At 39.8% G+C, this 22,869-nt stretch overlaps 1 protein-coding gene across 6 annotated transcripts in view; it reads right to left on the reverse strand.

The window, feature by feature from the left end:
- The window catches only part of DOCK3 (dedicator of cytokinesis 3), a 604,983-nt gene that overhangs the window by 82,267 nt on the left and 499,847 nt on the right, over positions 1 to 22,869 (reverse strand). For all 6 annotated transcript variants that reach the window (XM_056805016.1, XM_056805021.1, XM_056805018.1 and 3 more), the window contains exons 20-31: positions 20,365 to 20,448; positions 19,982 to 20,082; positions 18,970 to 19,051; positions 16,828 to 16,998; positions 13,115 to 13,307; positions 11,437 to 11,564; positions 8,464 to 8,610; positions 5,596 to 5,694; positions 4,016 to 4,110; positions 1,648 to 1,723; positions 1,129 to 1,229; positions 805 to 863 (exon numbers count right to left, since the gene is read on the reverse strand). In XM_056805016.1, the coding sequence (XP_056660994.1) occupies positions 805 to 863; positions 1,129 to 1,229; positions 1,648 to 1,723; positions 4,016 to 4,110; positions 5,596 to 5,694; positions 8,464 to 8,610; positions 11,437 to 11,564; positions 13,115 to 13,307; positions 16,828 to 16,998; positions 18,970 to 19,051; positions 19,982 to 20,082; positions 20,365 to 20,448 (1,336 nt within the window). The remainder of the gene's footprint in view (positions 1 to 804; positions 864 to 1,128; positions 1,230 to 1,647; positions 1,724 to 4,015; positions 4,111 to 5,595; positions 5,695 to 8,463; positions 8,611 to 11,436; positions 11,565 to 13,114; positions 13,308 to 16,827; positions 16,999 to 18,969; positions 19,052 to 19,981; positions 20,083 to 20,364; positions 20,449 to 22,869) is intronic.

Below are 22,869 nucleotides of genomic sequence, written 5' to 3' on the forward strand. Positions count from 1 at the left end.
GAAGAGTGGCAAAGGGTGTTAAGTGACTTGCTCAGTCAGGGTCACACAGCTAGAAAATATCTGAGGCCAGATTTGATCCCTAGGCCTGGCTCTCAATCCACTGCCCCCTCCTCATTAGAGGTTCTTAATTTGGGGTCTGTGACCTTTTTGAAAAATACATTTTCATATGTGCATTTAAACATAGTTAATTTCCTTTGCAATTCTATGTATTTTATTTTGTACACTTAAAAAATCATTTGAAAAGGGATTCATTGGCTTCACCAGACAATCCAAAATATAAAAAGTTTAAAACTTGTTCCAGATGCTAAAGTAGTACTTTGTTCCTGTATCCTGTCAAGAATTGCCTGTTAAATTAAAAGCTGCAAAATCCATGCCCTCGACAGATCAGTTCCCAGAAATGTGCTCTAAGACCAAAAACAAAACCAATATCATTAGACCAAACAAAATAAGTTTTTTTTTTTCTTCTTGTCTTTCCTGACTTTGATTCTCAAGAATTAGAGCTGGATATTCTTGAAACTAAGTCTAGACTGTATTTCTTAGAAAAATCCTCCTTCCCCACTCTCACTTGATTGTAATCTGGAATATCGAACATCCTCAGAGGCTTCGTTTCTTCGTTTCCTTTTTTTTTACCAGGTCTGCCCTTGCTACCGCCTCTGTATGTGTGGCTACAAACAGGTAAAAGACCTGGCATGAATGTTACTTGATTTCCTTAATATACACGGAAAGAACGATAATTTCCATGACCTATATAACTTGGCTGGATAAGACACAGAAAGGAAGAATGGGGAAATAGTGGAAACCTACCCAGGTTCTGCCACATGCTGAACAGTTCGTAAGCCATCATCACACGCATGTCACCGTATCTGGGGAAGATAATACACATTCCACCCATTATTGGAATAGAGTACGGCATGGCAATGCTCTCAGCACAATGCAATGGTCTTTGAGCCCTGCTTCCCAGCTTTGCAGAAGGCTAAGTCTAGGGTTTGGAATTCTTCCACTTGCTCCTTGGGGAGGGTCCCATGATGAGAGTGAGTTCCCTGACCACATGAAGGAGGTCTTTCATGGAAATAGAACCACATCTGGAGCTGTGGTGGTGAATGAAGGGTTAGGAGACAACTGTCTTACTTGTCTAGAATCTTCTTCCTCTTGGCGGGAGTGACAATTTCTAGCTGGAGGCTTGGTTGATTTATGAACAGGACTGCCAGGCTAAAATAGGAATTCCACACCTAAAGAGTAGGAACAGATGAAACATGTGACAATCTAAACACAGACTGCATTTTTTTCCTGGCCTTGCAGAGAAAGCACTTAAAATATAGCCACCGAGCACAGATTTTGTATTACTTTTTTTTAGGTGAAGATTTTTGTTTTTTTAAATGCCAGTGCCAATCAGGAGGACTTGGTGTTGGAAGAAGCTGAGAGCCCTGAATCAGTGCCTGAACTTATACCCATGCTGTGCGACATATAATACACCAACAGAGGGCATCCTGGGCTGCACTCCCTGCTCTGGGCACTGGCAAACGGAGGGTCCCATCTCAGCTCATGATGCGGTACCAGGGACAGGCAGGGGAGAAGAGGGGGAAGTGAGCCACCAGCCTTAGTTTAGGCTCTCTTGTAGCTCACTTCGAGAGCTCCTGGAGAACATACCTTAAAATCAAAGTCTGTGTCTGTGAAATTCTTGTGGAGCGCAGAAGACAGGTACTGGACAGTGGTGACGATGATACTGTGGGGAAAAATGAAAAGGAAGGGGTCACATCTGGATAACAGCAAAGGGGTAGGGCTTGATCCGTGAAATGTTCAGGAATGGCGCCCTGGTTTACACATCCTTGGGGACTTACATTCGTTTCCTTGAGATCTGGAATCTAGACTCTGGAAACTGCATAGTTTAAGGAGGAAGAAAAAACCATTTAAAGCATGATCCTATCAGAAATAAATATAATCTTACCAGTTTTGAGGTGGAATTTGTAATGGTTTACAAATAGAATGCAAAGTAAGGGAACACTTCTCAAAAATAATTCATGTATATTTAAGAAAGGAGTATTAGGTAAAGATACTGATTTCATGAGATGCCTATGAAATTTAGTCTTGTTATGGGGGCTCAGTGGGAAACAGTGGGAAGGATGCTAGATGGGAAGTCAGGAATTGTCAGCCTCTATTCCAGCTCTTCCATGTGCTGGTTGTGTGACCTTGGGAGAGTCACTTTCCCTTTGGGACTTTATGGTTTCCAAGGTACCTTTTAGATCTAATAGTCTATGATTCTACAGTCCTAATATAGTTGGACCACTTGTGTATGTGGCATATTTATTTTCATTTTAAAGGATTTGGAGCACAATTTCACTATTCTAAATGTTGGCAGAACTTATCGCTGTTATAATTTTGCTTTCAGAGCAAATACTTGTTATAGCTACCAATCTGATTAAATGGTATATGGGTATTAATGAAATATACATGTCTTAATTGAATATATGATAAAATGGAATATATATTTAAGTGTTCAAGTGCTGGGTATCCACATGTAAACTAATTATAGGATCTCTGTGGTACCCAGGCCTAAGTCAGGAGCACCGTTTTTCATTAGAGCCTTCTTTCAATGGGAAAATATTACCCATTTCCTGACCAACTGTTTATGATATAGTTTATAGTAATGCACTGTGGCAGCAAGTAGGGCATGTCTGTTCACCTTCTTTTAACTCAGAGGGGTTCAAATCATCCAGTGCCAGGAAAACAGGCTAAAGCTCTAGGTAACGAGTTGCTTCTCTTTCTTTTTTAAAATGGATTTTTGTTATTTGTTTCAGTGTCAGGACTTGAGCACAACATTGGCCACATTAAGCAAAGCCATTTGTGATACTAGCTTTAGTAACAAACAGCCCTAGAACATTATTGCCCCATTTTTCATGCACACATGTGGTCATAGCCATAGCAGTCCTGTAAGGAAGACAGGACAGGAAGCTATCCCTGGCCCCTGGACAAATGAAGAACCCAAGGGTCAAAGGGATTTATAACTTTGTCCACCGATGATTAGTGGACGACTGGAACTCAAAAATCGCTCTGTATTAACTCAGTTTATATTTTGCATCTGGTTACTGGTACATACGTGATTCTTCACTATAGCATCTAGAGAGTTATAATTGAAAGGAATCTTTATGTCATTCTTTCCAATACCCCCTATTATAGTAGAAGAAACTGAGGCGTAGAGAAGGTTAGGACATCAGTGACATTTTTCTTTTCTTTTTTTACATCCTTACCTTCTACCTTAGTATCGGTTCTAAGGCAGAATTGTGGCAAGGGCTAGGCAATCAGAGTTAAGTGACTTGCCCAGGTTACACAGCTAGGTCTGAGGTCAGATGAGTTACCTCGTTGCCCCCATAATTGACATTCAATAAATGCTTGTTGTATTGAATGGACTTGGTGCTCTTTTCATCATGCTCCTGAGGAGAGTTTTAGTGCCAGAGTTTTTCTCTAAAGACAAGAGACACTAGCATTTAAAGCCAAACTCAAGACACGTTCTTCATCTTCAATTCCAGGTACCCGTTTCTCTGAGCAGCTACCCATCTGTGGCAGTGTTATAAGCTGAGAATAACAGAAAGTTTGGGGAGAAAGGCTGGGGAATTTCTAATTTTAAAGGCCCATGGGTACCATAGTTGTTAACAGAGCAAAATGTTAAATACTCTAAGAAAACCTTTCTGTATGTGTTCAGTAAATGTTTGAAGAGAAATCAAGTTATCTGAAGAAAAAGATGCTAGAGGATTATTCTCTTTAGATCTCTCTCAGTAAGGCCTACCATTGCTACTTTTCAGGGTTCAGCTTTAGTTCACAAAGTTTTTTTGTTTTCATTTTTCCTTTGGCTATCCCAATCCTTTTTCACTAATATCTTTCTCTGGGCTGCCATTTCTATCTACAGGGTTTGGTAGCCACACAGGAATTGCTGCCTTTGATGCCAGCAACTCACTCATTTCTCATCTAATCCACCATCCAGCAATAAGGATGATCAGGCGAATGGCCCATTGAAACTCACTTGCTTGTGAGCAGCCTCATCACCATCCAGTCCCGAGGAAAGACGCTCATCTTCATCAGGTTCCGGAATACACAGAATATCTTAAGCAGGAACTCCTGGAATAAGAGAATAGCCATTAGTATCAAGACATCTCATCTGTTTTCTTGGGCTTCAGTGAAATCAATGATGGGCTTTTACTGCCAAGAGGGATTATTTTTTCCTGCTGGGATTTTGAGTGTCTCCTGAAGTGCCTTCCAACTTTAGGGTGGGGGGCTTTGGAGCTTCCAAAGGATAGAAGTGTGGCTGAAGACTCTTATGAAGGTGCACTTAGGTTTATCAGCTCCTGAGAAGTACTGTGTATGTTTAGCTTAATGTCAAAAGGTCTCTTGATGGGAGAAAGAAAGAGTCTGGCTGTTATATGAACAGAATGAGTCTGTTTTCCTTGTCCGTCTACTAGTGAGCTGCTCTTGAGTTGTACATTATGCTGTATTTTCTCATTTTTTTATGTTACCTTAGAATGTTTTGGCAGAAATAAAGTCATAAACGTTTATACCAGGCTAGGAACTTATCAATAGATTTCTGTTTCTTTCCTTGAAAGTGCCCTCTAGGAGATCGGCCCCTTCAAATTAGTTAAGGGAAACTAAAATAGGTTTATATGGTTTATTTATACACACACACATGCAGATAGGAATAGATACAGATATGTAGATATAGATATTGTTTACCTGTACAAGTATCTTTGCAGTGAGCACTTCCACAGACATATTCAAACTCCAAGCTAAGGCCAGGGACTATGCCCTGAGCAGCTGCAACCTTTCTGCCAGGAACTGTGCATAAAACAAGTCCTTGGGTGACAGACATGCCCTTAAAGGACAGGTGAGGAATGCAGTGAAGCATGAGTAACTAACCGTTCAGGGAGGCTAATGAATCTTGATGGCTCTGCAGCTGGAGAATGGCAGATGTGCTGCCATGTTGTATTTGACTAAAGACTTTTTAGTTTACCAATTACATGTAATAAATTTCCATGTAAGTTTTCTGAAGTGATATGATCCAAACTGTCTCCCTCCCTCCTTCCCTCTCCCCTCCTGGAGCTGGCAAGCAATTCAATGTGGGTTATACGTGTACTATCATGCAAAATATATTTCCATACTGTTCATTTGCCATGTTGTATTTGAGAGCTATTTTGGAATACTCTCATTTGGCCTTGGCTCTATGGGCCAGCAGCTTCTAAGTGCTTCTTGCTCTAGTGTTTGCAATCCAAGCTCCTGTAGCCTTATGAAGGGCAATGGGTTAATGGGGCAATTGCCACTTTTCTGCTCCTGACATCTTCTTGGAATTATGTATTAATGAAGGGAAATTATTCTATTAAGTCAGTCAGTTACTACTGGGGAGAACTTGACAACCTGTAGTTTGAAGAAGGCTGTAATACCAGTTCCAAAGAAAGGCTGGATTTCCGTGTCTCCTATTTCATTTGTCTCTTGGAAATACTCATTTGCTCTCTAGAAGCAGAAAGCCAAAGCCAATCTTCCATAATTTTGTCCTCTATTCTTCAGTATATAACAATCTAGCAGTAGTTACTGCTGTATCCCACCTCCTCCTACCTTGAGCTCATCCTTGCTCTGAAAGTTGTCCAATAAATGTTGGAAATGTGTGTCTGACATCTGACGGAGAAGAGAGAGGAGGCAGGATACATATTCTCCCTGTCAACCAATAGGAACACACACACACACACTTAGCACAGATGATTACTAGGATAATATCCCCCAAATCCACCTGGGTCAAGGGAAAAGGGGGTGGGTTTGAAATGGCCCCAATGTCCATGGAAAGATGGTGGAAACTATCAAGCTTTAAATGAGCTTCATTTTCTGGTAAAGAAGGATAGGCCTGCTCAAAATAGGGCATTTACCGCAATGTATGTAAGGTTGGAAAGTGTCGTTACATTATGGGAACCCATACTGAGGAAGCCTCTCAAGGTGAGAGGCTGATTATCCTCCTTCTATTTAGCTGATATATTTTGTTTTCCAGTTAACAGTTTACATGCACAGGCCTCTAACTTGCCTTATTGCAAGAATTCGCATCCCACCCATGTGAAACAAAATTTCCCAGAGAGACTCAGACCTTAGAGAGCCTTTGGATTCATGGGTTTCCTGAGACTAGGAGTTTGGAGGATTAAGGACTAGGCAGCAATTAGAAAAAGGTACTACACAGAACATTTAGAAAGTAGAAACACTAAGGGCCCAAATATAATTGGGGATAAGTAAGGGTAGAGTGGAAGGTAGTAGAATTTAGGGATAAAATGGAGAGTCCTTAAAACTTCTTTAGATGCCAAATATGGCTCAGAGCAGAAAATACTGGATGAGACAGGCTTTAAAGACCTTTACCACCCACATGCCAAAATAATGGCAACTTTGGGGTGGGGCAGCAAATGAGTTTGGTAGCCAGAAAGATGGCTATCCAGGAAGACTTTTGGAAAATGACTTTATTTTGCAGAGTTTTGTAGTATTCTTAAGACCAATGGAATCTGACCTCAATTCAATACTCAGGTGTAGTTACCTTTGCTGAAGAAATAAAATTATTATCATGTGATATGTCAAGCTGATATGAACAGTAGATAAAGAGTTGAAATCGGAACCAAGAAGGCCTGGAGTCAAGTTCCATCTCTGACTTCATTTTGGGTAGGGCAGCTGGGTTGCATGGTGGATAGAGTGCTGGGACTGGATTCAAGGAGAATCATCTTCATGAGTTCAAATCCAGCCACAGATACTTACTAGTTGTGTGACCTTGGGTAAATCTCTAAGCCCTGTTTGCCTCAGTTTCCTTATCTATAAAATGAGCTGGAGAAGAAACTGGCAAACCTCTTTAGCATATTTGCCAAGAAAAATTCCAAATGGCAGCACTAAGTGTCAAGCGTGATTGAATACCAAAAAAAGTCACTTAATCTGTTAGTGTTTCAGGGAACTCTTAAGACTATAACCTGCAGTATAGACTTATACTAGTGGAGGTAGTCTCCATATGGTGAGTTTTCTCTACTAAAGAAATCATAGGTCCAGAGCTATCTCAAATGAGATCATATTTGTAAAAAAGTGCTTAGCATTTTAGTACTTGGCATACAGTAGTTAGTCTAAAATTGCTTATTCCTCTTCCCTTCTCTTCTCTTCCTTCTTTTTTGAGGGATCAAGTTCTATTAAAAATAAAGTTCTACACATGTGATAACCAGTGGAATTGTGTGTCGGCTATGGGAGAGGGAAAGGTGGTGGGAGGGGCGGCAGGGAGGAAAAGAAAATGATCTTTGTTTCCAGTGAATAATGTTTGGAAATGACCAAATAAAATGTTTAAAATAAAAAAAAATAAAGTTCTATTTAAACATGAAGAATCACACATATGTCATATATACCCATTTTAAGGATTTAAATTTTTATAATAATATATCTACCATCAAAGTTCCTCACTTTTTGTATTTGTGCATATGTTTATTTATATGATTTCTCTAAAGTAAGAGAGCTTTCAAATAGGGTCCCTCAGGACATTGAGGGACCTTTTTATGGTAGGAACACATCAGTTACAGGCACAGTGTCTTGTTGCAGAAGACTGATGTTGCCTCTTTCTCCATCTCTTCCTACTCTCCAAACTCTCTTCTCTTTCCCTCAAATACTTAGAGTTCAGCATTTTTCTAGAGAAGGTTTAATTGAAGAGAGATTAATTTTAATCCCCATCTGCCAAATGGAAGACTTAAAAAAATAGATGTTACCTGCAATGCTGGTCTTTCCTGTTCAAAGCATCAGGACAAAAATGTCCATTCTAGAGCTCAGCAATGCCAACTCCCTTCTCTGTTCTGGAAGCGAGGTAACTGTTTTTCTACTCCTTCTGAAATATTAGTCTCTTCTATTTCTGTGCTAAATCATATACACATGGCTAATTGTATATTTCTGTCTTATCCCCCTTTTTTTTTTGGCTTAAATCTCTGCTGCTTGAAGTTTAGCCACTGATACCACAGCCAGAAGCCAGCAGCTTCCCAACAAAGGCAAATTACAACTGAGCATAATTTTAAATTGCACATGACTTAGGTTTATGCGATATTGGTATTCTGTGCTGACACTCACTGGCAGATTAGGAGGGGATTTTCTTTCTCATTTTCTCAGCACAGTACATGGGAATCCTCCCTAACTATTTCTACGCCTTGGAAATTGATTGACCCCAGAGGCCAATGCCAGAAAGTATCAGGAAAGCCAAGAGAGCTTTCTCTACAACCAACTCATTTTTGCTGCTCTTTTTTGAGAGGCACGAAACTGGAATTTTGATTGGTTTCCAGGATAAAGAAATGCCATGTGACTCAAGAAGGAAAGGAGACATGCTCTGATCAATCATGCAGGAGAGATGGAAATGGGATGAAGGTGGGTGGTGAGGTGGGTTGGGTGAAGGAATTAAAGGTTAGAAAAGCAGGCAATAGAACCTGATTGTTAGTTACTAACAGTGATTTCGGCTGTGCACTGCGGGCACCGCTGCCCTCTTACCGCCTCCTGAGACTGTGATTTACTCATGATAGTGAGCAGAGTCTGTAAGAGCACATCCAAAAGGCTCTCCACCATCATTTCAACCTCCTCCACTACATCTGCTTCCTGGAGCAAGCAGCAAGAAAGCACACTGTTAGCCTGGAGGAGCCGGAGAAAGCCCAGGAAGCAGCACTTACAAAGGCAGTCATGTTAGGCACTGTCTTCATGCTAGAATGTTCCGCACCTGTAATGCTGCTGCGTTAGAGTTAATGGCCAGAATACCTGGAAAGACTAAGAGATGGGGGAAGGATCCCCTGAGATGGTTGGCAATCTCAGTGCAGCCTTGTCATCGCTCATCAAACAAGTCTGAGTTACAGGCAGAGGTTAACAGTTACCATAGTGGAAAAGCAAAAGTCCTGATTTTAATATCTATATTGGTTTCCTGGAAGAAAAGCTATAAAGCACTTTTAAGATCGAATAATGCTTTGAGAAATCCAAGTGATCAAATCATCCTACATCCAGTGAAACAATTATTTAAGGGTAGAACAGTAGCAAGTTTATCACTAACCCTTGTAAGTCTTTAGTTTCTCTCCAAGTTTTCTTTTTCGGAGATTTCAACCTTTTTCAACTTTGCTTGCACCTATAAACCTCAGTTTGATAAATAAAGTCCCTCACAACCCAATCTATCTTTTAGTCTTATTTCAAATGACTTCCTCTCACATACTCCAGTCAAACTTCTTTTTTCTTTTCTAAATCTTTACCTTCTGTCTTAGAATCAATACTGTGTGTGTTGGGTCCAAGGCAGAAGAGTGGTAAGCGCTAGGCAAAGAGGGTTAAGTGACTTGCCCAGGGTTACTAGGAAATATCTGAAGCCACATTTGAACCCAGGACCTCTCGTCTCTAAGCCTGGCTCTCAATCTACTGAACCACCTAACTGTCCCCCCGCCCTGGTCAAACTTCTTACCATTTCTCATTTATGACACTCCATACCTATCTCTGAACTGTGTACTTACTAGCTCTTAGTACATTCCTGGAACATGCTCCCTCCTCATTCCCATGTCTTAGAATCCTTTGCTTTCTACCTGAGTTGCCAATTCTATGTAAAGGCTATTCTGATTCCCTACTCTAATCACTCTGTATCTACTTGATTTTTCCTACTTGTGTGTATGTTGTTTCACCTGGTAGAATGTAGGGAGAATTTCACTTTTGGCTCTGAATCGCCAGGACCTGGCACAGTGTATGTCACACAGAGTGCTTATTCAATGATTACCTGATTGATTAATTGCTGTGAATTGGTCACATCTCGGCTTCTTTATCTCCCTTCCTTATGTTCCATATGTCTGCTTCTCATTTCTACAAACTCCATATTCCTGTATACTTCACCATCACTTCAATTAACCTTGGGAAAGATGGACTACCCCTCCTTCTCAAGTGCCCATTAATCATTTTTTCCATTTCATTATACACTGAATATTGGAATCATCTGCGATTCTTCTCTAACTCTCCCATATTTAATCTTTGGATCTATTGTTAATACTTAAAACTTTAATGCATAGGATCTTGTTATCTTTCAGCTCAATCTTCTTGTCTCCTCGAATTTCTCTACTACAATTGGCCCAAATTTCATCTGACTAGACTATACGTGTCAGAAGAGCGAAGGCTATGTTTTAGCTAAACTTTCTATCTCTTCCAGTGCCCAGAACTGTGCACTGAACATGTATACATTTACTCACTATTGAATGAATTCTTGGATATCAATTTGCTTACCCTCATTCTAAAAGCCTTGTACAGCAGTCATGAGCAACCTATGGCACATGATTTGTTTTCTCTCTTTTCTTCTTCATTTTCTCCTTCTGTTTAGCACTGGTGGCATCATGGAAGGATAAAGGGTTTGCTGGCTCCTCTTAAAATTTCCCTTATCTCCTTCCAGCTAAAATTCACGCTTGACTGAATCTTAAGACCCTCCCCATCATATTACACCTTTTGGAATCACCTTTGCCTTCGTTTACTCCCAATTATTCAAACCTTGTATGCTACCTTTGAATTTGTCTTATTTTGTCATTTTACTTCTACCTCATCCTCTTCTCTGGGGCCATCCTGTGGGCAGAGCACAATGTATTGCACTTTCCATTCAGAGAGATATCATTTAAAGGCAATCCTTCTATTAAGCTTCTCTTGGCTTAATAAAATAATAAAATTAACCTATAACTGTGGTGATACTGTACTCAGTCTCCTGTTTAGGTTTTGACTGAAAGAAGGAAGGGAGGAAAGAAAGAAGGAAAGAGTAAGAAAGGAGATAGGGAAGACAGGGAAAGGTAGAAAGAAAGGAATAGCTATTATATTGAAGGCATCATTCTTAAAGGCTATTTAGTTGCATAGTTCATCTTTTTATTTTCTTACATCCTCAGTGGATCAAGGTTGAGTCTTCAATTCTCAGTCTGCCCTGTACATTGTGGGTATTCAATTCTCATTAAATCAATGTTTCTGCTTCTCTCTGACCTCTGGGATTTCTTAAGGAACCAAAGGAAGGTATTTTTTTTCTAGGAAATATTTAAGCAACTTGGTCCAATCTCATGAAGCCATCTTTGGGGGGAATCCTTAGAAACTTACCAGAAATCCATAATTAATGTCTTTCAGGAAAACATAGAGAATATCAACATAGACCTTAGCCTTTGGGTCTATAGATAATGAAGAGAGTTTGAGAATGCATCAACCTAATATAGATTTGTAGAAGTGAGTTTTTTAAAATGGAGAGATCACCTTGTATCAAAAATGCCAGAAGTGGGTACATATGTGCACATACATATAAACACAGAGTTCATTCACTTGGGCATCTTTTCATTCCTAAGAGAAGTTTCCCTGAATGAATGATGCACAAAGCACTCTTAGTTTGTGCCTGCTCATGATAAGAACAGACTAGAGCTAGGCCACTGGGAAGAGGGAGCCCATTACCAACGAGCTGGTCTTGATGATGGAGAAAATGCTGCTGAGGATCCCGGAGCAGATCAGCAGCTCCTTTTGTTGCCTTAGATGTAAGTGGATATGGTGAAGAACCACAGGGAGAAGGATGCGTCTGGATTCTGCAAGAGAAGAGGCAGAGCCCTAAGGTGACTTTTGGAGGAGAATTGGACATTAGTGTTAGCTTTGCTTACTCACCAAGCAAACTCAAACTTGTGGCATCAAGTGCCTTGTCTCTAGAGCTTCCAAACAAGGCTGGAACTAGGAAATGAGGAAGGTTATTTACTCTTTTCTAGGAGAGCCCAAAAGTCAAGCAGATGCTTTGGAGCATCTTATTCCTTCTGGTAAGCCATCTTTTGTTTTTTTTTCCAACAGAAATGATAGACAATCCACTCCACTTCCCTTCTACTCTCATTTCAAACATTGCCTGTAATGAGTGAAATGTGCTACAGGGTGAGTCAGGGGACAGATTCTGAATGAAATTATTTCAATGACTAACCTCGAAATTAATAGCACATCTCACAGTGAAAAGTCCATTTAAATAGCACATCTGGCCTTAACTGCACTGACTGGGCTGGAAGATTTGATGGAAATTACTATTTGTTAGCAGGTGTGAGTTACCATTTGTCCAACTCAATCCAGTGCTGAGTGGTCATGCATAAATATCCTCTTATGCCCCTTCTCTATTATAGCTGCTAAGCACACAACGGTTTCACCTCAATCTGTTATATTAAAGCTCTGTTTCAATAGCAATTAACAAAATGAGAGTAATATGTCCTTTGTATTTTGATAAGCCTTTGAAAATCAGAACAAATCTAATTGCCAACTTTTGTTCTCTTGCATGAATTTAGATGACTTTCTTCTTTTGCCTTTTCCCCCAATATCACCTTTAGTCTCATTTATTCAGGGAATGACACAGCATCTAGAGTCCTGGGCTAATAATAAGTTCAATAAATTTGCTTTCTCTAGATCGGAGGTTTTTAACCTAGGCTCTTTGGACTCCAAAGGGGTCTGAGAATAGATTATAGAGTACTTTTTGTGTACTTGGATGACAAAAAAAATTGCATCTCTATTTTCACTAACCTATAACCAACCTTTAGAATTTCTTTCAATTGTGAGTGTGGGCAATAACCCATTGTTCTGAGAAGGGGATGATAAGCTTCACCAGACAGCCAAAAGAGGTTATGAGGAACTCCTGCTCTCTAGAACAGCTCTTTCCCTAACTCACTGGAGACATTTGTAGACCTTATTTTTTCCCATATGCAAAATGTTGATAACAATATGTACTGTACGTAGTTCCCAGCAGTGATGTGAGGATGAAATAAGATGATAAAGACACAAATAGTGCAGAAATAACAGTGTTATCTCCATGAAAATAGTGCTAGCCTCAAACTTCCAAAGGGATCTAACAAGATAGGCAAACAAACACAGAATATTGTACTTCTGCTGTAATTGGGAGGAGGGGGTGGCCTTGCACATGTCCAGACTCTGTCAGACTGTTTCAGGGAAATCGTATCACCCAAGCAGACTGAAGGGGTCTCTGCATGCGTCAGACCCCCCAAACATTAGCTTTATTATTATGAGAAGAAAAAATGTTTTGACTGTGAAGGTGACTCTGATAACAATTATTTGAAGCATCCTGTACGTTTTTCATGTAGTTTTTTTTTTTTACCAGAAAAGGAAAACAGGCGGCTATCGACTGTGCGGGCAATAGACTGAAGCTTCACCACGTCCATGGATTGTCCAATGTGCACTGTACTGGGCATGCTCCCCAGAGTCCCTCTCACAAACTCTGCAACCTCTTGGACAGTGAACATCTGGAGCAGTTCGTCAAAGATGGCAGGGAAGGAGTTCAGCAGAGCAGCCTGTAAAATAAGAGAGAGCCACGATTAGCCGCTCAGGTTGGACATGCTGCCCCTCAGCTTCATGTCAGCAGGGGTTTGATGGACACGATAGCCTCATCTTGCCCACCGGCTCTGACAGAGCATAGCTTATGGGACACATGAACTCCGGCCGGGCTCGGCCGCCAGTGAGACGGCCCAACTCTCTGTATTAAGTAGGAGCAGCAGAAGTTGGTCATGGAAAGAGATCAGAACTTTAGCTTTGAGTACTTAGCTTTGAGTAACTTCTTTGCCAGGAAAGAAGATTAAGAAGATGGGAAAAAGTCTCATGGCCCTTGTAACTGTTTTCATTCAGCAAGTCTATGGGAAAAACACTCCCTGTTTGGAAGGTAAGCTCTTGAGCTCTAAGGTTTTGCTTCTAAATACACTTAGAGAGGCAGAAGCCTTCCAAAGGAAGTGGTCAGTGTCAGTACAGAGGCGTTGGAGCGGCTCCATTTATAACAGATCAGCAGTCTGCTAGCCCCAGGCCCACCACGGACTTAAGAGCTTCATACTTCTGCACGAGAAATGAACTTATTTTCAATTATGCAAATAGAAGATGTTGCAAATTATTTCCTTCACAAGGAATTGCCACTATTCTCAAGGGTAAATCCAGAATAGCTAGAAGTCTAGAGTTTTTTCAGGCATGAAATTCTCTAAAGAGGATTATGTTAAGGGTGAATATTGGAATTTCAGTGCTGGATAGAATCATTAAGCCAATATCTTCATTTTACAAACACAGAAGTTGAGGCACACAGGGTTCAACTTCATGATGCAAAACATTATTTTAGTACTCTCAGTGACCATACACAGAGGAAGGCCTAGGCCTCCCGATTCCCAGTCCAACGACCTTCCACTATACTAAGAAACCTTTTTATGGCATGACACAATGACTTTGGCGACCCACGTGTGATAATTCAGTGTAGGAGAAAGTGGAGAGAATTCTCACTGCATCATGACAATTTATGAATTCCCTGGTCTGCATTTATTGGAATCGAGATACGCTCCAATGGAAAAAAGCTCCGGTCATCTGTGTCGGTTCCTTCTGACAGCCTCATGGTCCTTCATGTTCTTGGCGATCCAGCAGGGCAGCCTTCATATTGGAGCCCCAAATGCAGTCGCATTCTCAGCTCGTAAAGCTTTGACTACCAAAGCAATTAGAAAGGTGAAGTTCACCCCACGTATAAAGGACAGAGAGGAGAGATTTATGGGACCACCAGGAGGCTTGTTTATAGGCCCTTGCTTGGAGTGAGTGACATTTATTCTATGGAAAGACCAGCTAGCTGGCCAACTATGTGTATATGCGAATGTGACCTAGATAAAGCTGCAGTTTCTGTTGAATATTAAGGCAGCCCTTGTTCACACTGAGAGGGGTCATCAGGGACCACATGCCTTGGCTACCTAGCTTTTCATTCTCATAGTGCCTTCCTTTGTTGGGCTTGGCCTTGTGATAACGGGGGGCTTCTTATTGTGACTGGAACTAAGCCCAAATGATGCCATTGAAAGTTTTCAGACATAGGAAGAAAAAGAGGACAAGAAGTCATTGGTATTCTCAAAGGACCGTCACACTCACATTTGTGTCCCTGGAAGTGGTGTTTCGTTCACGTAAAGGAGAGAAAAATATGTTGCCGAGTCTCCTGTGCTACACAGGCTTTTGTCATCTCAAAGATAAACCAAAGACACAAAGGAGGCGAAGGAATCCAGACCCGGCCCCAACAGAACATTAGAGCAGGAGCACAGGTGATGGAGCTGGACTGAATCTCTGCCTTTTATCTTGACAGAGCAGGGCGGTGGCGTAAAGGCATTCCTGAATTAAATCTGCTTTTGCCCATTTCGTGCATGCTCCCAAAGCTCATTCTCTGTCTAAGAGGAAGAACATTGCCTTGGACCTATATGCAGTGCCGGAGCAGCAGGAGCAGATGGGGTGGGGGAGGAGAAGGGGTCACTGAATTCACCCACCTTGAAAGGTAGGTAGAGGAGCTTTGCATTAGAATTACAGGCGGCCCTCACTGTTCTGTGAGGTTACAATTGCCAGCTCGGTTCCCCTGTCCTCCAGGCTGGGGGAAGGAGTAACAGAGTGGCAAGCGGAGAACAAAAGGGGGACATTTCAAATATTAAACATGATAGAGTTTCCATATACACACCTAAATGTACCAAGGTGATGAAGACGGCTATCTGAAATCTCTTTAGGAAGGCCAGAAACCAATAGGGCACTTAAAAAACACCCTGACCTTCTCTCTTAAATCAGTACTATGTATTGGTTCCAAGGCAGAAGAGTGGTAAGGGCTGGGCAATGGGGTTAAGTGACTTGTCCAGGGTCACACAGCTAGGAAGGGTGTGAGGCTGGATTTGAACCCAGGACCTCCTTCTCTAGGCCTGGCTCTCTATCTACTAAACCAGCTAGATGCTCCAATTGGACATTTTTTAGCAGACTCGCTTCATGATACATTCCTACTGTTAAATCATTCCCACTGTCTTACTTCTCCAACAGAAATGATCGAAGAACACAAAAAAGAAACACTTGAGTGTGACCAAGGACAGAATGACTCTACCAGGCGCCTATAAATTAAACACACTCACATTGTCTCATCTGGACTATCATACCTCTTCTCTTGGCTAAGGCTTTCTAGTTATTTCTTGCTAGATCTGAGAAGTGCTCATGTGAGGTCACTAACTCACACTGTGGTTAATAAGAGGACTCCAATACCCAATGCCTTTGGAAAGGTTTTTTTTTTTTTTTAAATTTATGAACAAGATACTTTAAAAGACTAAAGGAGTCTGGAAATTGCAAGTTAAGTCTCAAGAGGTTTAAAGAAGGAGAATATATGGCTGAGAGGGCAACGCAGCAAGGCACTGTGGAGTGCTCAGGGCGTGTTGGAGCACAAAGGACAACACAGCCATCCAATGCAACTGAGCAAGTCTCCAGGTGTAACGACTTTTTGTGCCACTGGACCCAGGCTTCCAACGCCGAGAGAGTGGGACTGTCTCTGTGCATCGACTTTTCCACTTAAATCTTCATGCACAAGTGTCTTTGTGCACAAAAACACACAAAGACAATCGTCATCCTCGGTTACCGAGAGACTACTACTACTACTACTATAGTTGTATTCCTTTTAAGAAGATATTGAACTTATGATTTCTTTTATCAGGAGCTTTGAATGAGGAAGCTCTACCATGCAGATTGGCAAAGGTTCTGAAGATGAAGAGAGATGCTATGGGCAAGGGGAGACTGAGTCACTGCCCAGAGTCACCTCCCCAGTACATGTCAGAAGGAGCTGGAACCTGGTCTCCTGTTCTAAGGCTAGCTCTCTCATAACACATTCAGGGGTTTCTCTCTCCATTCTTTGCTAGAAACCCGTTCCCCTTGAACTAGTGCATACTATGTTACACAAAAAATCAGAAATCTGTAGAGTTGTTTCCATGTGAACAGCAGAAACACAAAAGAAAACTATCCATGGTGACTCAGAATCAGTCAAACTTGGATCCAGAATACACCGTAACTCACCTGGGTGAAAAGGAGTGTTTCAGAGCTTCGGCTGTCCAAGCTCAGGACAAATCGGATGGATTGGAAAAGTTCTTGAATGCTGGATCGGAATTGTTCCTCCTCCATTCCACATGTAGCTCTGGAGTAGAGTATCCGAGACTGGACAATGAACTTGAAAAGGTATTCCAAAGCCTTAGGGAAGCAAGAAGAAAGTAAAAATGAGAGCTATAAAGAGAGACAGGAAAGCAACCAGGTAACAAACTAGCAGTTAGCAAATGAAAATTTAGTGCAATGTAAAATTATACTGGGTAGAACTGCATTTTCTTTTATAATGTATTTTTCAAAAGATTCAAATCTCATAGTGGTGATAAAGTTGATTGCCTCCTCCTTCTAGGTGAACTCATCAAATTGCCTTAAAACTATTTTCTTAGATACTAATAGTATGGAAACATGGACTAATATTGGGAGTACCTGGGTAGGAAGAAAAGGGAAAAAATTGGGCCATGTAAAAATTAAGTTTCTGCTAATTTCTTTTAATAGGTTTGGGGATAAGCAGCACCAATAAAAATGATGTTAATCCTGCTTCAAATTTACATAGTATCTTTATTTCAAGGAATAAAGGCATCATCCTCTCTTCATAAGAGTAGCCTAGAGCCTGGCAGTGGTATTTCTATTTTACACTCAGGGGAACAAAAATACAGTGAAATGACTTGTTTAAGGATGTTTCGTGGCAGGCAGAGCCCACATCCTAGGTCTTCCATTCCTCAGTCCAGCTGTTTTCCCCACAAATAGTTTCTAAAAAATATGAAAGATAAAGGCATCTAATTTGCTTTTGGAGCTGAGCTGGAGTTTAAGATCTCCCATAATGTTTAGTTAGCCTCATCCAGAAGCAAAAGGAAACATTTGCAAAACAGGATAAAGATGGAAAAACTGGTTCACTGATTAAAAAAAAAAGCCAATTTTATTAAGGTAATTGAGACTCTTGGCAGAAAATGAAGTCAAAGAGACATCAGGAAGAAACTCATCCAAGAAGGTAAGCTTGGAATGGTTGATTGAAATATATAAAAGGAAATTCTATTTTCAAGCTCCTATGTATGGCCTATCTATCTGTCAATGGGCTAGCAAAAGAAAATTCAATATTCTACTCTCATACAGAACTTTCTTGGCACTGGGGACTTTATCGTGGGAAAATACCTTCTAGTCTTTTTGGATCAGAAGATTATTAAATTAGAGTCATATATAATTTACTCTTTTCTACACGTGCTACTAGCAGTCTTTTAACTATTGTCCTGAATAGGTCTAGTAGAACGTATTATTTTCTCACACTGGGAAACTGGGATGAACAAAAATCCAATAAATTGTATCTCTATATAAATGAACTGCTATCTTAGAGAAAAATACAAGATAAATAGTACTCCAGTAGTTAATACTGATGGACAAAACATATTTTGGAGTTTAGGGTTATGTAATTAATGGCATTTATTATTCATTTAAGAATTATGGTGAAAAATAAAAATCCCAGACCCTTCAGAATGATAACATGCACTGATTGCTTTCAAACAGACTTGGTAATTTTTAATCTTTAAAGTTTTTTTTAAGGAGTTTAAATTTCAGTCCTCTGTTAATCAATCCCTGGTACCCTTGTAAAACGGCATGTGTTCTATAAGAATAAGTAAGCCAGGCAAATATCAAGCCAACCACCTTCCAAATATATTCATTTTCAAAGGTAGGCTATTAAAAAGTAGAAACTATGAAAACAAAATCCAGATCATGTATCATTGGTCCAGCTTACGAACTGGAAAAAGTACACTGTACTTTTTATGTATCAAGAGAAGTGTACATTTTCCTGATCTGTAACAAGTACAATGCCAGCTGACAGACCTCAATTAGGTCCCCCTTTCACACATTACTATGAACTTAGCCACTGATTGGTGCATTTTTGGGGGCATCATTCTTTTTTGGTGAATGGAAATGAGGGTCAGAAAGATAAAATTTGCTAAGGGAAATAGTGGAACAAACTAAATTCATATATAATAACTTCCTTTTCCTCCTGGCAAAAGAATGAAAATAACAGAGAAAATGTGACCATTTCTGAATTTCATTAGAAGGATCTATTAGACTTGATGATCCAACCTCATCCCAAAAGGCAAGCATAATACCTACCCTCATGGCCTCTTGAATATGGTCCTGTCGAACAAGTTCTGCCGAGCGGTCCATGTACCATTTTAAACAACGGATCAGTTCTCTGTGGAGGAGACATATGGATGAAAATCCTTTTTTAATTTTGGACTGGCAAAGCTTGAAAACTTGGGGCTGGCAGCCTTTGATTTAGGATCATGGGATATACTGAAGGCTGCCACATTCCAACTGCAGTTAATGGGTAAAGGCAAAATGTAGATTTATGATAGTAATGTATAAATATGTGATAGAGAGGACTACTTGCCATTAGGAAAATATTCAGGTGCAGAATTACTAATCAAGTTTTAAATCACTAAATGGGTAATAAATCTACTTTGGGGATGAAGATGAAAAGTCTCCACGACCTTAAGAAATGATATTCAAACAGTGGCATTTAAGGCCACAACTGGCTAGAGGGGAGATAATTTGGGGTAGGAGTACCCCTCCCTTCACTCCTAAAATCACAACATGTGGATGGTTTCATATTTTCTTCTTCATAAAGACAGGCAACATTATTTAAATTGTGTATTGGCAGTCCAGTTGGTTACTAATTAGATCCACAATCTGCCATACCTCTTTCATAGTGTCACCTATGAGGGACTTTTTCTTGGTTCCTCTCATATAGGGGTAGAATATCAGTGGGATATGGGATTCTGGAGGAGGGTCATTTTGGATATATTGTTTTTGTGAGCAGGAGTCTTCACAGAAATCTAGTGGTTCTTCTGGGAATATTTCCTCATGGCAAAGAACAATCTGACTAAGGAGTACCAATAATGTTCTTGATCTCTTCTAGCTCTGGGAGATAGATCTAGATTTCAAATGCCTTCTGTATAGGAAATCAGGACACTTTAGGAAACATTACTTTAGAAGGCAGGGAATACAGTAACAATTTCATGAAGTTTGGTAGTGACCTCTAAACCGGAATTTCTATTCTTTCTACCTAAAAGTCAAAAGGGTCAAGCAAAAAGCAGATAGATGGTGGTCAAATAGAGCTTACTTATATGCCAATGCTCCAGCAAAGTGCTTCTGAATGTAGGTGTCCATCACAGGTCGAAAATGGAAATACTTGCTGTCTCGGAGCAGATTAATGATGAATACCTGAAGGAGATCACAGAAGAAGCATCATGACTCATTAAGAGAATTAAACATAACCCCTTGAAGGTGACAGGAGTGGATATTCCTGGTTTATTTGAGGAACGACGAAACATTAATATTTTATCTACTTGTACCCATAAATATTTTATTTCAGCCCAATGTCTCTATAAGAGGCATGGGCTTCTATCTTTAGACCCTGAGCTCCATCCACCTCATCAGTGCTATAAAGCAGAATAGAGACCTTGTAGATGTCATCCTTTTACAGAACTTGGGCTAGGCACTTACCAGGGATTGAAAGACCAAAAGTCCATATTTTTCAGTATTATCATCCAAAATCACAAACAGTGTGTCTAAGATATCTTGCAGAAACTGAAAGAGCACAAGAAACAAAGAGGATTGGTTTTAGACACCCTAATTCATTTCATTTTCTACAAAGAAAGGGAAGAATGCAGTACTTTAACTGGACAAAATCTTAAAGGAGCTCATCATTAGTATTTTTAAAAGTTACTAGATTAAAAAATAACCACAAATAGTGACAAGAGACAACATGAGTGGGAGAGATCTTTGGGTATCTAAAGTCATTGAATAAATATTTCCCGAGGAGTTCTATTAGTGTTCCCTTTCTTGAAAGAGTGCTAAATTAATTGGTTAAAAATGCTTGATAGTTTACTAGGAAAAAGTAAAGATTTGAAAATACAGGAAACCCATACATGGAAACAATTTGGAAACGAAGATGTAACAATGAATTCTTTATTAGCTATAGATTTGCCTGGCTTTGTGGCTCATATTATCATAATATCATCATCACAAGCTAATAATATCTTGGTTAAGACAAATATGTTAAAGTTAAATTGTAAGCAAATAAGTGATTTGTTTTTATACAAACAGGTTTAACTTTATGATGCAATATAAAGTATTTTGGAAACTAGAATGTATATTGTAGCTTAGCCATATAATACTAGTTGCTTCTACTGTAAATTACTTTAGTAGACTATGCACACTTACAGCAAAAGTTTTTTTAGTAAATAAAAAGAAATCAGTGTCAGGGAGAAGGAATGGTTAGAATAAAAGTTTCAGGTGAAGGAAGGAAATCTGGCAGGATATCTTCTTTTATCTAGAGCATTTACGGATCTAAGACAGAAAACTAAGGCAGAATATCAGAAGAACTGAGAGGTGCTACATTCTCATAAAAAGAGACAAAAATAACATGCAGTGGAGCTAACAGTCTGCTGGTCAAAATCCAGTCTCAGAATGGCAGTAGGTTCTAGAAGGTTTAAGACAAGTTAATGATGCCCTAACAAAAATCTATTGGAAAGATCCCTGCTTTCCGTAGTGAAAAACACAAACTCCCTTACTACAGGCTTCTTTTGTGAATATTCTTTTTGGACTTATTGGTTGATATATTTTCTCACAAATAAAAATATGCCCTGGGTAGGTAGGGATTTATTTTAATGGAAGAAGTCCAATGTGATTCTCTTTTTTTGGGAAACTCTTACCTTCTGTCTTAGAATCAATACTCTGATTAAGCATGTGGTCCTACACAATGACTTTTGAGAAAAACACTTTTCAAAAATTGAAATATTTTTGAGGTTCAAAATAGAAATACAGAATAGAAAACAATACTCTGTCTTAGAATCAATGCAACTGATATCCAAGTATAAGTTCCAAGGCAGAAGAGCAGTAAGGGCTAGGCAACTGGGGTTAGATGATTTGCCTGGGGTAACACAGCTAGGAAGTGTTTGAGGTCACGTTTGAACCTCGGATCTCCCATCTCCAGATCTGGCTTTCTATCCACTAAGCCACCTCAAAGCCCCTCAATATGATTCTATAAGAACTTTTTAAAGTTCTCTAAAAACTTAAAAAGATTATAGTAATCTGGTCATTGGATGGAAATAAAATTTGAAACAAATTTCAATAAACACTAGAGTGGCAGACATTTTCGGTCTTTATGATTGGGAAGAAGACTGAATCTCATCTTCTTGGGGTTTTTAAAAAGCATGTAGAAAATGACCTCCCTGGGCCATATTCTTGAATGTAGAAGGCTACAATCAGGGGGGGGGGAGAGGCAGCAGGACAGAATATAAGGAGCTTTGGGTTTGGAGTTCAAAGATCTTGGTCTGATCTGTCTCATGGTACTTCTTACTGCCTATGAAACCCTGAATAAAATTCATTATTTATAAAAAGAAGAGTCGGAACTTGAGGATTTCTAGACTTCTTTTTATTGCTAAGTATATAAATCCAATATATAGAGCAAATGGACAGTTATGATCATGCCCAAAGACAAAGGGATAAATAAAATCTTTTAAGATGCATTTCAGATCCCAAATTCCATAATTAATTTCAGAACCTCAAAAATATTTCAATTTTGAAAAAAAAAACATTTGACTCAAAATTCATTGTGTAGGACCACCTGCTTAATAAAGAAGGTCCAGCTCATCTTTACTGAGTGGTGGAGGCATTTATGGAGCCAAGAAGAGATAGAAAATACTCATTCTTGACTATATATGAGATCTGAAAACAATTCTGGAAGGGAAGAGTAGTTTGTTACTGTGTTACCAATCCTTCCTGGGCCAGAAGTTGAGAATTAAAGCTAAGTGTTTCAAACTCAAAGTGACCTGGGAAAAGGGACTATCTTCATGGGGAAACCCTGGAAGTTACTTAGGATCTAACATGGAGGGAAAGAAGAGTTAGAGACTACCCAAGCAAGTGGTAGCTAGTTGCTTTTTTTTTTTTTGAGAATTATAAGGAGGAAAAATAGTTAGATATTTAGTTCTTTGGAGAGGGAGGCCA

Source organism: Monodelphis domestica, chromosome 7 (assembly GCF_027887165.1).
Source record: "Monodelphis domestica isolate mMonDom1 chromosome 7, mMonDom1.pri, whole genome shotgun sequence".
NCBI lineage: Eukaryota > Metazoa > Chordata > Mammalia > Didelphimorphia > Didelphidae > Monodelphis > Monodelphis domestica.